The 15,606-nt window shown below is 37.4% G+C and overlaps 1 protein-coding gene across 1 annotated transcript in view; it reads right to left on the bottom strand.

Moving 5' to 3' along the window:
* The window catches only part of Tmem26 (transmembrane protein 26), a 43,883-nt gene that overhangs the window by 13,346 nt on the left and 14,931 nt on the right, over positions 1 to 15,606 (bottom strand). Inside the window, exons 2-4 of the mRNA XM_004632081.2 lie at positions 12,254 to 12,332; positions 8,531 to 8,644; positions 4,574 to 4,794 (exon numbers count right to left, since the gene is read on the bottom strand). Coding sequence (XP_004632138.1) covers positions 4,574 to 4,794; positions 8,531 to 8,644; positions 12,254 to 12,332 — 414 coding nt within the window. The remainder of the gene's footprint in view (positions 1 to 4,573; positions 4,795 to 8,530; positions 8,645 to 12,253; positions 12,333 to 15,606) is intronic.

The following is a 15,606-nucleotide window of genomic DNA, read 5'->3' on the forward strand; positions in this document are numbered from 1 at the left end:
CAGAACAAGGAGTGTCACAGAGGAGAAAAAGGCCACAGCAAGCAGGCAGGAGACAGTATGCAGCAAGCAGCAGCCTATAATAGAATGTTATATTAAAAAAAGGAGTTTGTGGACAGGATATCATGTCTGCATCTTGTACTACGAATAACCACTAAGATAATATACAATGTGTTAGTTATTGAAACTGTCCTACTAATCTGTTTTGAAACTGTCTCATTGCTATTTGTTTCCCAATAACATTATTTAAAAAAGGAAATAAATCTCAGAAACCTTCATATACGTGAAAGTTGAAGAGCTTACATAAATGGACAAAGGAAAATTCAAAGATAAAATTTCAAAATATTTTCAATTGCATTGAACATAAGGATTGCATATCAAAATGTACAGGGTGCTATGGAAGCAGGGCTAGAAGGGCATTCGTTGCTTTGGATGTCTGCATTAGGAAATAACAGAAGTCTCACATCAATAACCTAATGCTGTGTATTAAGAAACCGGAGGAGGGTAAAGTCAATTAGTCCAAGAGACCGGAGGAGGATAAAGTCAATTAGTCCAATGCAGTTATCAGGAAAATGTTAAACAAAGCAGAAATGGAAAAAAAGAAAAGAAAAAGAACTCAAGAGAAAAATTAGTAAAATGAAAAACTTGTGGTATGTGAAGATCAACAAAATCAACAAATATAACCAAAAACAATAAACATTGTTATCCCCTGAAAAAATAAAGCAGATAATGCATACATTGTCAAACCTAGGTATAAAAAAGAAGGCATGACACCTGACTACAGAAATAAATTCCTATGAAGGTAAATATTATAATGAATCATGTGCCAAAATTTAGAACCTTGACATAAACAGAAAAATCCCTGGAAAGAAAAATTCATTCAAAACTGACTTAAGAAGAAATAGAATATCTAAATAGACCTATGAGGAGTAATAATGTTGAATTGGTAACTTAAGAAACAAAATTTCCCACAAAGAGGGCCGGGGAGATGGCTCAGTAGAATAAGCACTTACTTGGCAAGCACAAGGGCCTGAGTTCAATCCCTGGTACCACCACCACCCCCCCCAAAAAAAAACTCCCATAAAGAAAAGCCTTGTCCAGATGGCTCCCTAGAATAATTCTAGAAAATATTTAAAGAAGAAATAACACTAATGCTGTGAAAAATTTTTAGAAAATAAGAAAACTAGGGATGCTTCCTGAAATATTTGGTAAAGCCAATACTATGCTGATACAAAACCAGGAAAAAATTTAAAAAGAATATCACAAATACATGTCCCTAATGTGAATTGATAAAAACTAACAAAATGTTAGCACACTGACTCCAATAACATGTAAAAAGAATTTTCCATCATAATCAAGAACAATTCACCCCAGGATATCAAGATTGATTTAATATCTGAAAATTAATGTAGTAAACTTTTTAAAAATAAAAGACAAGTTATATAAAATCATCTCAATAAAGCATTTAACAGAATTCAACATTTATTAGAAAAAAGAATTCAAAAATCTGGAAATTGGCCTATGCTGATAAAGGACAGCTACGCCAAAAGTAAAGCTAATACCATACTTAATAGATTGCTTATCCCTTGAGATTAAAATGTTCACTTTTTCTACTTCAGTTCAACATAAAAAGATCTCTCTAGTGTAATAACCTAAGGAAAAAATAAAGCTATATAGATGATAATCAATATTGCTTTTATTCACAAATGACAGGATCCTCTATGTGGAAAGAGCCTAGGGGACAGGATGAATAAACAAGTTTAACAGGCTTTCAGGTTCAGTGCAAACAAATGTACAATGAGATGCTATGTATCAAGTGTATGGAGAAACTGGAACTGTCATACATTGCTGGCTGTGAACATAAAACCACAGAATTACTTGAGAAACAACTTGTCTGAGTATTTCTTTTTTTCTATATTTTTTAGGGAAGGGTCTACAGAGTGTTCAGGGTCTCACTACTAGATCGGACTCATTGTGATTCTCTTGTTTACAGCCTTCCAAGAGCTGGGATTATAGGAGTGTGCCACCACGCCCAGTCTCGATCACCTGTTCAGCATGATCTGGGGGGTGGGGGGCGCGGTACCAGCATGGCAGGCCCGGGGATCGAACCCCTGACCCTTGTGCTTGTTTGCAGGATCCGGCCCATCTGAGTGTTTCTTAAAAAGTTAAATGTGTACTTAGTATAAACCTAGCCATTATACTCTTAGGTACTTACCCAAGGAAAATTAAAACATATAGAGTCAGAAGTTTGTCGGTGAATGCTCCTTATGTCATCAGTTTTATAACAAAACTTATAAGTAACAGTTTTATAACAAAAATTATAAGTAATATACATGTACATTTTGCAGGTTAAACAAAATGTGATTCATACATTCAGTGGAATGCTGTTTAACAGTCAAAGAGAGTAAAATCTGAGATAGTCTGGGGGAACCCCAAATGTGAAAAATCCAGACAGAAAAGTTTACCTATTTTATAATTCTATTTACATGAAATTCCTAAAAAAGGAAACCCTATCCAAACAGAAAATATACCATTGATTGCCTAGGTTTGATTGCAGAAGAGAAAACTGACTACAAATTGTTACAAGAAATCTTTCTGGAGTGATAAGAATGTCCTTATTTGCATTTATGGTGACAAAAATCCATAATTTATTAGATACCAATACAACTAATGATTTACCAACTTGATGTTTAACTCTGTTAGTGCTGTTAAGAAAAGACCACAAGATCACAGGACTCTGAAGCCTGTATAAACTCACACACGTGAGCCAGCGAGCGCCACTCTGTTGCTCAGGGGAGCAGGACTTGAGGAAAGCCCATGTACTTCCGACGCATGATCAATTCTTGCAGGCCTTTCTATCCAGGGAGGGGAGCCCGAACGATACAGGGCCAGCTGTGCTTTAAATACAATCTTGCTTAGAATACAAGTTAAGAATTGTAATAACTATATTCGCAAAGCACTCAGGTTGGTTTGTGGGTGGCAGAAGAAACGGGGTTTGACAATGTCTTGAAAACACCAGGTGCTCTCGAACCTCTTACTAAGTTGAAAGAACTGTTCCTTAGCTGGGGCTGCGCGTCATTTGCACCTCATGAGTCCATGATTTGTTCTCCAACCGCTCACGGCCTAGGGCAGTGGGGGCGAGGACTAGACAACAAAAGCATAGCTGGTAGGCGAAAGGAAACTTTAGGACTTTCAAGGTTGTGTATTTTGTTACTGTTTTTTGTTTGGGTATGCAATTATTTACTGACCAGCATTTATTGGCAAATATGGACATACAAATTTCCCCCTGGTATTTTTGCTGGATGTGACAATGGAAGCAAGAGTCCATTAAGATAGGTAAGCTTGGCATACTGCACGTGTTTATGACCAGCTCCATAAAACATAACCCTACTCACTGCTGTTTCACTGTCCTCTGTTTTTCCCATGTCCTGAGGTATTCAACATGTGTGCATTTATTTCTAGAGAGGTAGTTTGTTATCATTATATTGTCATTCCTTTTTATTACAGATATTCATTGTTTTTATGTGCTCTGTCATGATTTATTCACAATTTTCTTGTAATTGCATAGGATTATAATTGTCATAAAAGTATTTGAAAATGCATAATACAGTATGAAGCACTGATCAATTGTAAGGCTTTAACACTACAAAACTAGAACACTTTGAAGACAATGAATCAATTACATTTGATTCTTTTTTTAAAATGTCACCTTAATAAGCTCAAAGAAAAATTAGTGTGAATGAAACAAGAAATGATCATGTTAGGATAAACACATGGTTATAAATATAATTTATACGATAATTGAGATATTAAGTTTACTCACTACATTAATGTGTTTTGTTTGGCTTTGTGATACTTTGTTTGAGAAACACAACATAAAGTAAACTGTAGCATTAAGAGCCAGCCTCGTTCCAATTTATTTTTATAGCATAGTGCAAAACAACTCAAGCTTATAGTACATTCAGGCGCTCAGACTTAAATCCCTAATGGGAAGGAAGTGGTTCCATAAACAGATGTGATCATGGATTCTGAGTTTATTTGCTTGTGGCAAAAATAAAAGTACCAACTCAATAAGTTTTAATTTATAAGCATCTATATCAGAAAGCCTTTGGGCGCTTTGAACAAAACTGACTAAAAATAAATTTTAATAAAATAAAACTTCATCTGCCCCATTCTCATTCACACCAGGGAATGTAAATTTTCCAACTGAAGAAAGGGGAGATTTCTCCACATCTCCTGGAGCCGTAGCTGTGCTGTATGCTAGAAGCCTTCACAGTTGCCTCTGTTCGTGACACTTGCAACAGCTCACACCAAGAGGCTCTGGGTGTGAGACCCACTGGCAGACTTCCAAGTAGCCGCTGGCCCACCTGAGCCGCACAGGTGCAGCCAAGCACAGCGTTTCTGTTCTGTGTCCCTTTCTCTAACAGAGCCCTCACTGGTGTCCTTCTCATTGTAAAGGCGGTCCTATTCTCCTGTACGTGTCTAAATTGCTTATGTATGCAAAATGTTACTAACTACAGAGAGGCAGGGGTGGGGTCCTGTCCTCGAGAAGCAGGGCTTTCAGTCCAGGGCTCACCTCACATCTTCCAAGTCCAGAGTCTCACTGGTGAATTCCAGTATGTCCGCCGCTGTCCCCACAAACATGAGCAGCAGCTCTGCGAGCTGGTCTCGAGTGATGGTGCCTCCGATGGGCAGCAGCCACCTGCCAACGATGAGCATCAGCAGGAAAGTCTGGTGGAGACCCAGAGTCCAGTACTTCTCACACACTGTCGACAGGTTATTGACAAAAACTTTGGCCTGTGGAACAGCAATGTCACAGATGAAGAAGAACTGCGAGCTTCCACCTTCTAGAAGGATACCTTCCTCACCACGGCTTCCAATCAAGAGTTTGCTTTTGCAGATGCTTTCAGGAACTATTCTTTAGTTATTAACAAAAGCAACACTACTTTCAGCTGAACACTCTAAATATATTTTTTTAATTTGTCCCTTAAGAAGGCACCATGACCAGTAAGTAATCTAAACTTTAAGGGAAGACAGCACCATATGATACCCAAAAATTCAATTTCACAATGCTTTAAAGATCATTAGTCATTTTATTATATACTATGCTGCAGTATAACTCATAAAAACTTTATAAACTCCATGAAAACATAAAAACAATCTTGTGTTTGTGCTTTATAGATTTTAAATATGAATTTACTAACTTGGGAATATTGTTATCATGATACAATCTTTTTGTTTATTGTTACCTTAAAATACTGTTCTATCTAACCATGGGGAAATGTAATCATGGTTACCCATGCAGCTGAAGAAAGACAATAACTAAAAGAAAGATATTAACTGTAAAGTTACTCCTCCTTTCATTCTGAATATTTAACATTTCCAAGAGTTGATAAACTCAAAAGCAAATTTTTCTCTGCCTTCACTCTTAAACTATGAGAAATTTTTATATTCCATCAATATATTCTGGATGACATCATTTTAAATAAGTTTCAAAGTATATCACTGATCCTTTAGCCTCAAATCATTTTTTGCTTTTTAAATTTATTTATGTATCTATTTATTTTTTGGTACAGGGTCTCGCTACGTAACATTCTGGACCGGCACTGCATGCAGTACTGAAGATTGAACCTGGGTTCTTTTGCTTGCCAGGCAGGTGCTTAGACTGCTGAGCTTTCTCTCCAGCCTCAAATCTTTCAAAAATGACAAGGCTTTGTATCCCAAGAGGGTTTACAATGACCCCAACTTATTTTTTCTGTGGCTTAACTCTATTTGTGGCAAATCTGCCCAGCCCTCCTGACCACCTCTGGCATCAGATGCGCGGTGTAAGCTCAGAAATCCGCCAGCAACATAGAGGAGTTTCCTCCTCATATTTCTTTAGAGCTTTTCTGTGAAAAGCTTGCATATAGCTTGCTTAACTCACAGAGGAAGCACACTAATAAGATAAACATCAATATTTTAGATAAAATGCAAAGAAACAGAATTAAGTGACAGATAAGTTGTGCTTAGAACCCGATAACACCCAACGTCCAGTCTCTTCTTCACAGGATCTGAAGCCTGTCCATTTTTGAGAACATGTTTCAATGATTTGAGCCTTGCCTTCAATCTCTTCTTACAACATTTTAAAAGAAGTCATGGTCACCTTGTCACATATCAGACATGAGAAGAAAAAATGTCCTTCTATTTAGGCTAAAGTTTTTTCTATTTTGTTAAGTAGTACTTGGAAAGATAGAGAATGCAAAGTTGGTGGTTTAATAAAACAGAGAAACAAACAAACCAAAAGAAATATTAAAGGGGAAGGAAGATATGAAACTGTACTTGCTTACAGATAATATATCTCATGTAGAAAATGCTAAAGAAATTATGTTAAAAAAAACTTCTGTAAATAATAAGCAGGTTTGTAAAATAGAGGTTGAAACACAAAAGTCAGTCTTTTTCCTATATACTAGTAAGGAAGTGGAATTTGAAATTTTGAAATGCAATATTATTTACATTTACACCCTGTAAAAAGGAGGAAAATGTATGAAGAAAACTAGAAAATTCTGACAAACTAAAAGAATTAAATAGAAAGATGCTACCTATTCATGGACAACAAATCTCAGTATTGTCAAGATGTCAGTTTTCCTTAATCTGATCTACAAATCTGATGTGTTCCCACTCAAAGTCCAGCAAGAAATTGTAGGGACAGTGACAAAATGATCCTGAAGTTTATATGGAATGCAAAAGATCTACAATAGCCACACAATATTAAAGAAAAAGAAAGACACAGAACTGACACTACATGACTTCAGGATTTACTATAAACTACAGTAAACAAGGCAGTGAAAGAATCAATGAATAGATCCATACAGCAGAATTGACAGCCCAGACGTAGACCCACATAAACCCACAATTGATTTTTAACTAATTAGTAAAGGCATTTCGATTACAATGAAAAAGAGACACTGTTTTCACAAACGATGCTGGCACCACTGGACATCCACAAGCAAAAAGACAAAAATGCATCTAGTCCCAGAGCTCCTTCTCCTTACAGACATTAAATCAAAATGGATCAAAGAACTAAATGAAATATACAAAACTACAGAATTCTTAGGAGGCCATACAGTAGAAAGTGAACACAACTGTGTGGACATCCATGTCTTTCTTAGATGCAACACCAGAAGAAGGATCCATGGGGAAAAATAATTAACTAGACTTAATTAAAGTTAAAATTTTCTGCTCTGTGAAAGACAACCAGAGAACAAAAAGACAACCATGGACTGGAGAAATTATGCAAGAGACACACCTAATAAAGGGGATTAGAGGGACTGGGGAGATGGCTCAGTAGAATAAGCGTTTCCCTGGCAAGCGCAAGGGCCTGAGTTCAATCCCTGGTTCCGCAAGAAAATAAAATAAAGGGGATTAGATTTTAACAGATACCTTACCGAAAAAGACATAAAAATAGCAAATAAAGCTAAAAAAAGCTGCTCCATATCATATGCAATCAAGGAAATGTGACTTCAAATCATATTCAGCTGTCATCTACACTCATATTAGAGGGCCTAAATCCAGAGCATGGACAGCACGGAGTGCTACGGAGGATATGAAGCCCAAGAAGGTCTTGTTCACTCCTGGTGGCAATATAAAGCAACATAACCAGTCTGGGAGACAATTGTGAGTTTCTTCCCAAGCTAATCGTAGCCTAACCACACAATCCGGCAATCATGTTGTTTAGCATTTACTTAGCATTGAAAAGTTCTGTTCAGTCTGTCAAGTTCACATAGATGTTCACAGCAGTTTTATTCACAATTGCCAAACCAGGGAAGCAACCACAATGTTACACAGTAGGCAGCAGGCTCACAGGCTGTGGACAGCGAAGTGCTATTCAGCCCTAAGACAAGTGAACTCCCAAGCTAGGAGAAGAGGCGCGGGGACCCTGCATGTAGTACACAAGCGAGCAGGGGAATCCAGGCTGAAGAGCTGCACTCTTGGTGATCCGACCAGTGTGATACAAGCAAAAGGCAAAACAAAAGGGCTGGTGCAATAACTAAGTGCCTGCCTGGAAAGTACTGGGACTAGGGTTTAGTCCCTGGAACCAAGCACTGGAGAGGCTGAAAACAGGAGGATCACTATGAGTGCAAGCTGCATAGTGAGACCCTGTACCAAATACAAAAAAAAAAAAAAAAAAAAGACAAAATGAAAGAGACAGCAAGCAGGTCAGGGATGGCCAGTGGTGGGCAAAGAGGAGCAATGAATGTGTCAGCGCAGCTGTTTTTCTTTTGATAGCAGTAAAAACACTCTACATATTACAGTGATGTGTATATGTCACCGTATGTATGTTTTCAAAACCTATAAAATGTACAATGCCAAGAATTGACCTTACTATAAACCACAGGCTTTAGTGAGATGCACTTTCAATTCATCGTATTTTTTTAAACCATTAACCATGCTGATGATGGAGGAGATCGAGCACGTGCGGGGACCCAGAGCGCGGCCTCCTCGCCAAGGCCCCACCTGCTGCGTCCCGCCATGCACGCTGCGGCCGAGCACCTACCGTCTCAAGGATGTCCTCCACTCCTTGGGTTTCTTCACCGAGCATCAGTGAATGTTTGAAGCCATCTTTTCTGCTGGTGTTCTGTGCCATTCTTTCAGATTGAATACTGCACTCCTAAGAGTTGGGGAAATATGACAAAAATTGCTACAGTAAGGCTTCCGTCTGTTAAGAGATCATAAACAAACATGGGAAGCCTGTACACAATGCATTTATTTACCAGGATTGGAATGCAGACTGCAAGGAGAAAACTACTTTTCATGTGAAGCGAGAAGACTGTCAGCTATCCATGACTTACTTTGTCTGAGGGGATATAGATGCTCCAGTCACTGTGGAGAACTACAGAACTTAGGTATTGACAACAGAGGTTCCCCTTTGAGCCCTGGAACTGCCAGAATGAAGAGAAGCACCCAGTGATGGAGCACTGATGGGCCTCACCCTGAAACCTCGCTATGTAGAGAAGCACTCTATTTAAATAAATAATCCAATGTCTTTCCCTCTTGCCTGTGAAGCCTTGCAATGAGCACATGTTAGCATGCTTGGTATTACATAAATGTAAGGGTCAGTCCTGAAGTCAACTTATGTTTTCAAAAAATTGCACAATTGCCTGATATGACATGTTCTGTTCCTTGTTTCTTCATTGTGCATGTAAATTTCTGCAAATGAATCCTACAGTATTTTTCCCCAGGCAGTTCCTAGGTACCTAAGGTAGAGGAGAAGAAGGAAAAGAATGTACGAGAGGAGAGACCCAGCCAAGGCATACTGCACGCATGGAGTTTTAGAAAGGTTAAAGCCTTGAAACATCGACAGCGTTAATATATTTATGAAACACATATGCGTATTATCAGTTCACTGTCCCATCCGCACATTTTATTGAGAAATTAGTAAAAAGAAAAAAACTATAAATATTTTGTCTTAATTATTCTGTGCATGCCACTGCTCTTTCTATGCACTACTTGAGACAATAGGATAAAAAGTCTGAGAAGAAACTATTTTTCTACCTTCCACCCAAATAACAGGGTTATGAGTGGTGACAAGAACCATGAAGAACAATGGCCCTGTGCCACATCTCTAGCAGCAGAAGTGCAGCTGTTTGTACACTTGTGTGTGTGCATGCATCGAAGCCTCCAAGAAAAGAAAAATGAAGATTAAAATAAAAATCTTTAAACCAACTCACATGTATTGGTTGCTGAATAGTTTTATGCCTTGCTAGGAATTTAATTGTTGAAAGGCCACACATTTTTACCACTTTGTCCTGAGGCTCAAAATCACATATATTTTTGACATCCTTATTACTAAAAAAATCCATAAGCATCTTATTATTTAGGAAAAATTATTTTAGTGCAATATAAGCTAATTTGAGAGCAAATAGTTTTGCAGCTCATTTTATAGTGTGATTTATCCAAATTGCTCTTGACTGTCATTCTGTTCTAGATTGATGAATTTTCTTTTATGTGACAACTGCATTAGAAATGTAATGAATGGGTGACTTACTCCTTAGACCTAACTGGACTTATAATGTTTTTTGCTTACATTGTTTATAGTCATCAGTGTGTAGGTAATTTTTTGAAAAGGATTTGAGTTAGCAGTACAAAATCTTTTAATGAGCTTTTCATTGGATTTAAAAATATGTCTTTGGATCAAACCAGACTATGATACCATCAGGACCAAAACACTTCACAACATTAATTGTGACATTTCATAAATAAGCCTCTCCAGTGTCTAAGGTCACAATCACCATGAGAATTTTGATGCACATATTCCATGAGATTCATAAATTAAGGTATCAAATTAGTTATCTATGAGAAATGTCTTCATGAACTAGTTCATGATGTTTTCTGAATGCCAAGTCACAGGTCAGAACATTTAGGACAGAGAATAAATGGAAAAAAGGACAAAACTCTTTTCCATCATGAAAAACTTAACACATACTCATCTAAAACATTCATATATTAATTACATATTATACTATATCATATTATTACATATTATCATAATATGCAATATATTGTGAAGGTTCTATTATACTAAATTATATGTACCACAACTAACTTAATGAGCAGTGTTTATAAATGAGAAACTATACCTGAAAATGCTCTGAAATGTACAATTCCATAAAAAGAAAACTGATCATGACAACCCAAATTCCTGAGTGGGCCATGTGAATTGGTCTACCTTCCTTTATTCTATCATTTCTCAGGTTTTTAACTATAATTCCACCATTTTTTTGTTTCTCTTACTTCTCCTACTTTTATCTCTGCTTACCCTGCCTATTTCAATTTCTAGGCATTCATTTTAATTCTCAGTGTCAAATCCATTACTACTAAAGGTTCAATTTCTTTTGTAGTATGAAAATTAGAGAGGTACTGCCTGGGGCTCAAAAATCTCTTTTTATTAAAAAGAGAGCTCTTGGTTGCATGCGATTTGTTGTAATGGGATTTGACCTGTGTATCAATTAACTGCACAATGCAGTCATATTATGAAAGCATGTGGAGAAATGAGTTGTTATTGTGGAGGATAGCCATGTCATAGATCTGCACGCATAGAGCAAAAATGAGATCCAAACCACTGGAGTTTATTTTTATACCCCCCCCCCACAGTAGTAAGAGTTAGAAGGCAGAAAAAGTTCCCTAATTCCTGGAGCTACTTTTCTAAAAAGTCATAGTAATTTAAGCCAACCAATCTGCAGTTACAAAAGTCCTTTTGGTACAGTCCTATAGCATAGGACTTTAATGTTTGTCAGAAAGAAACTTAAGGAGAAACTAGGTTCTCTTCTCTGTGCCTAAAGTTTTGGGCAAGCGTTAGCCATACAACATTATATATTAAAGGCTTCTGTTTGCTATAAAATGGCTAAATATAGCAAAAAAATCTATAGGATCAAATTCTCAGGGATTTTGCTCATGTATTTTATCAATGAAGGTAAGAAATACACTAACCACAGTCCGATCTCAACCTTGAAGTCCTAGGTGAAATGTGGCAGCTTTGCTTCCTGGCCTCTCTGGAGTTACATGGGAGCAGGAAGGACAGGAAAGGACTGAACTCAGCCCAGAGCCTGCTAAGAGGCATTGTTTGTGTGGAAAGATGCTCAACTAAGGAATCTACATAGAGATTAGACTCATACCAGAAGCCACAGATTATTTTCCAGGTCAATACCACAGGTAAGCCACTGTTCCCCAAGTTCTCTCCTCTAACTTTAATTTCAGGGCTCCTACAGCACTGCTCATTGACTAACATGGCTCACAAGCTCCCCAACATGAACCTCCTATCTTGAAACCTATATTTTAAGTGGTGACTTCAAGCTTGAAAATGTTCCAATAGCACAAATAAAGTACTTTTTTGTTAATTTGTAATTTCCAAAACATCATTTTATGGGATCTCGGGTGATTGGGGTCCGCTCACAGAGAAACCCTTGGAAGCTGCTGGGCTTGGAATCCAACCTTCACATTCACATGAAATCATGAATATAGTGTAGGTGAAGGAGGTACTATTAGGGACAAGACTACTAACAGAAAATGTTAATTAACTCTGTTATCTTAATTCTGAATCAAATGGAGTGTATTTTATTCTTTGACACATCTTGGAGTTACTTTTTCTTGTCAATGCCCTTACGTATTCAATTCTTCATGACTCCAGCCCCTTAGATAGGTACACTTCTGAAATAAGTCAAGGCATACTATGAGTATGACTGCTGAGTATCCCAGTTTTTGATTTGCTGAAGGGAAGTACCTGAGTCTTACGATGCATTTCAAGGAGCCAGAATGATGGAATGATGCTGATCAGATATAAGAATATGGCTGGTGAAAACCTGTGAATGGAGGAGAAAGATCAGTCAGATTTTATCAAAAAAAAAAAACAATAACAAAAACTGAACAGAAAAGAAAAGAAAAGTAAGGAAACAAGTGAACACACACCCTGGTTACATCAAACCAACCCTTTCTATCTGAAGTGTTTATTTCCGTGGGGGAAGAAAGCATTATGTGATTTTTGCCATATGGATTAGAGAGAAACACAGTAACTGTAAAAGGCACCAGCAGCTGTCATTCTCACTGAATTTTTAATCCAATTAATAGATGTTAATTTTAATATGGTTTAATGGGACACTGCCAATTTGTTGCAGGCACAACACTGGGTATTTTGTATTTAGTATGTTTTACACAACGCAAATACAGCGATAGTAAATATCGGATTTTTCAGCATTGCAATTTCAGAATGATTGCCTCTATTTTTCAACATTAACCTGAAATTCAGAAAGCTCAAATAATAACATCCTGCTTGAACACAAAAATGTCAGATAAAAAGGATGAGAAATAAGAACTCACTGATGGTGTTGATTTGCTAAATCTGAAAAGTAAGATAACAAAATGTAGGCGAAGGGTTTTGGATTTTGTGAAAGGTTATCCTTCTATTCATTATTCTCTGAATCAGAATTCAGAGAAGACTCTTAAGAGTAGGCTTTGGAGGTCAGACACCCGGGAGGTCAAATGCCAGTCTACCACTACTTGTAAGTCTATTCCTACTCGTAAGTGGACCCAGGCACCACATCAGCAACACTGGCAGCTGTGCAATGACATCGTCCACAGGGCATAGGCAAGAGACACTGATGGTTCTCATAGATCTGGAGGCAGCGCAAGGTCGGGTGGTGACACTGTGGAGCTTTGGTGAGGACTCTTACCCGACTGTGACCCCGCCTTCCCTCTGCGTCCCTGACAGCCTTCCCTTGGCATGTGTGCTGGGAGACCCCACTCTCTTCTTTTCAGGACACCAATTGTATTGGTTGAGATACACACAATTATAGCTTCACTCCATGCTAATGACCAAATGAGTCTACAAATCCTGCCTCATCCAAGGTTAGGTGTTAAGTGTATGAATCTGGAGCGGGGGACTCAATTCAGTCACTTGGATCTCAGAGAGGCTTTTATCACACTGTTACTGGCAGGGGACAGCATCTAATACAAGGCAGGTATTATTAGTATATCAAGAGACATTGTGCAATTAGAATGGATGCTTAAAGTCTGAAATAAGAAAAATAATATAACTTCTAGATTTATTTCTTCAGTTTGCATTTTATTTTATATTGGGCTCTTGCTTGATAGAATATCTCAAAGTCAGTATTTTAAGTCAACATATTTTATTAAAATGCTTTTAGGACACCCTTGTACTCTGTGTGTGTGAGGAGGTAGGGGCTTCAACAGATGTGTTGTTATTCTTGTTGTTGGTGGTGTTCTTGTTGTTTAGACAAAGTCTCTCTAAATCAGGATGGCCTCAAATTTGTGATCCTACTGCTTCAGTCCCCAGGAGTTGAGATTACCAGATTATGTCAGCTGCCTAGCAACAGCAACACTTTTGAAATGAAATGCAGGCCAAACTAAATTATAATCCAATGAGAAAACTAAAGGAAGATAAATTAAAAAGGAAGCATTACAATGGATTTTTAAAGGTCATCAACTCTTTCATTAACATCTTTTTTCAGCTTCTGAGAGAACAGGGGAAAGGCAAGAGGAGAAAAAAAGTCTTTCAAAAATCAATATTTAATATAGATGCTTCCCTACCTTTGATCTCCTGCCCAAAATCAATTTTAAAACAAAAGGTTATGGTCAAGATATTACTAAAATCCAACTTGGAAGGTGGCCGGGATGCAGGGAAATAGCAGAAGACCATGCCGAGCAAGCTCTTTGTAAAAAAGGAATAAGCACTCTTCAACTTTTACATATCAAAGGAAACATCAAGAGAGAATTTCCTGTGTGAAACTGAGAAGGATGTAAATTCTGGTCAGAGGGGCAGTTGGAATATGTCAATTTTCTTTTGGGCACATCAAATGTTGTACAGAAATGTTACTGACTTTCAATTTTGAGATTACCTTACCCAATTGTGGGCTATAATAATAATCTGGGGAAACAATGCGCTGGACTCATATAGGCTGCTGAAAGAGGCGAGAAGTAAAGCAATGAGCATAAACATCTTCCACTCATAAGATTTATTTTTATATTTGGAAAAATACTCCTACTTCAATGTGTTTTCTTAAGAAACCATTTATATAAACACAAATATCTCAAGACTCAAGATTTTCTGTTATCTAGTATAGACAATCTAAGCTCTGTGCTCTGACAGTCATTCAAGGCCTCTGTTATCTGACTTTATCTCTGTTTCCTCTTCCTCTCAGCTCTGTGTTCTGACAGTCCTTCAAGGCCTCCGTGATCTGATTTTATCTCTGTTTCCTCATCCTCTTCCCCTAGGACATCCTACTGTGCTGAGCAACTCTACTCTCAGTTGAGTTGTGTTTTTAAAACAAAACAGATATGCACACTGGGGTTGTAGCTCAGTGATGAGGATTTGGTATGAGTTCCTGCACTGGGGGGGAAAATAATAGAAAGCTACTCCATCTCAATCCCTGGTCATTAGATGTATTTGAGGTAAACAAAAAAGGAGGTAGGAAGAAGGAATCATTCCAAAACTCCAGGAAGTAATTATATTTATATAATTAATATTATATAATTCTATAAATATAATTAATTATATTTCACTCAATCTGTATCATACTACAGTAATTTAGGTGCACCCATGTTTATAGCAGCATGATTTGTCATAGCTAAATCTTGGAAACAACCTAAATGTCTATCATCTGAGGTCTGGATGAAAAAGATGTGGTATTTTTAGACAATGAAGTATTACTCAGCTATAAAGAAAGATAAACTTGAGACTTTTACAGGTAAATGGATGCAACTAGGGACCATACAAGAAAATAAAACAAAGCAGACCTGTATGTATAGATATTGTATTGTCTCAGTGGTGTAAGAACATGGAAGGGTAAATAAAATCGGAAAAGTACAATAGATACCATAAAGGGAAAGAAACTGTTCAAAGGGAAGGAAAAACTGGGATGAGGAAAAGGACAAAAGAAAGGAAGAATTATATTTATGTCTACATACAGGGTAGTTTGGATAATTGTGCTACTGATTTCTAGTGGTCCACTGAAGGAAGCAGTTAATGCCTAAACTTTTCTTTTTCTTTTTCTTTTTCCAATTTTGCATGTTTATGTCTGGCGTCCGAACAACTAATTTAAAGAAAGTAATATGTAATAC

The sequence above is a fragment of the Octodon degus genome, unplaced genomic scaffold, assembly GCF_000260255.1.
Source record: "Octodon degus isolate 3935 unplaced genomic scaffold, OctDeg1.0 scaffold00046, whole genome shotgun sequence".
NCBI classification, from domain to species: Eukaryota; Metazoa; Chordata; class Mammalia; order Rodentia; family Octodontidae; genus Octodon; species Octodon degus.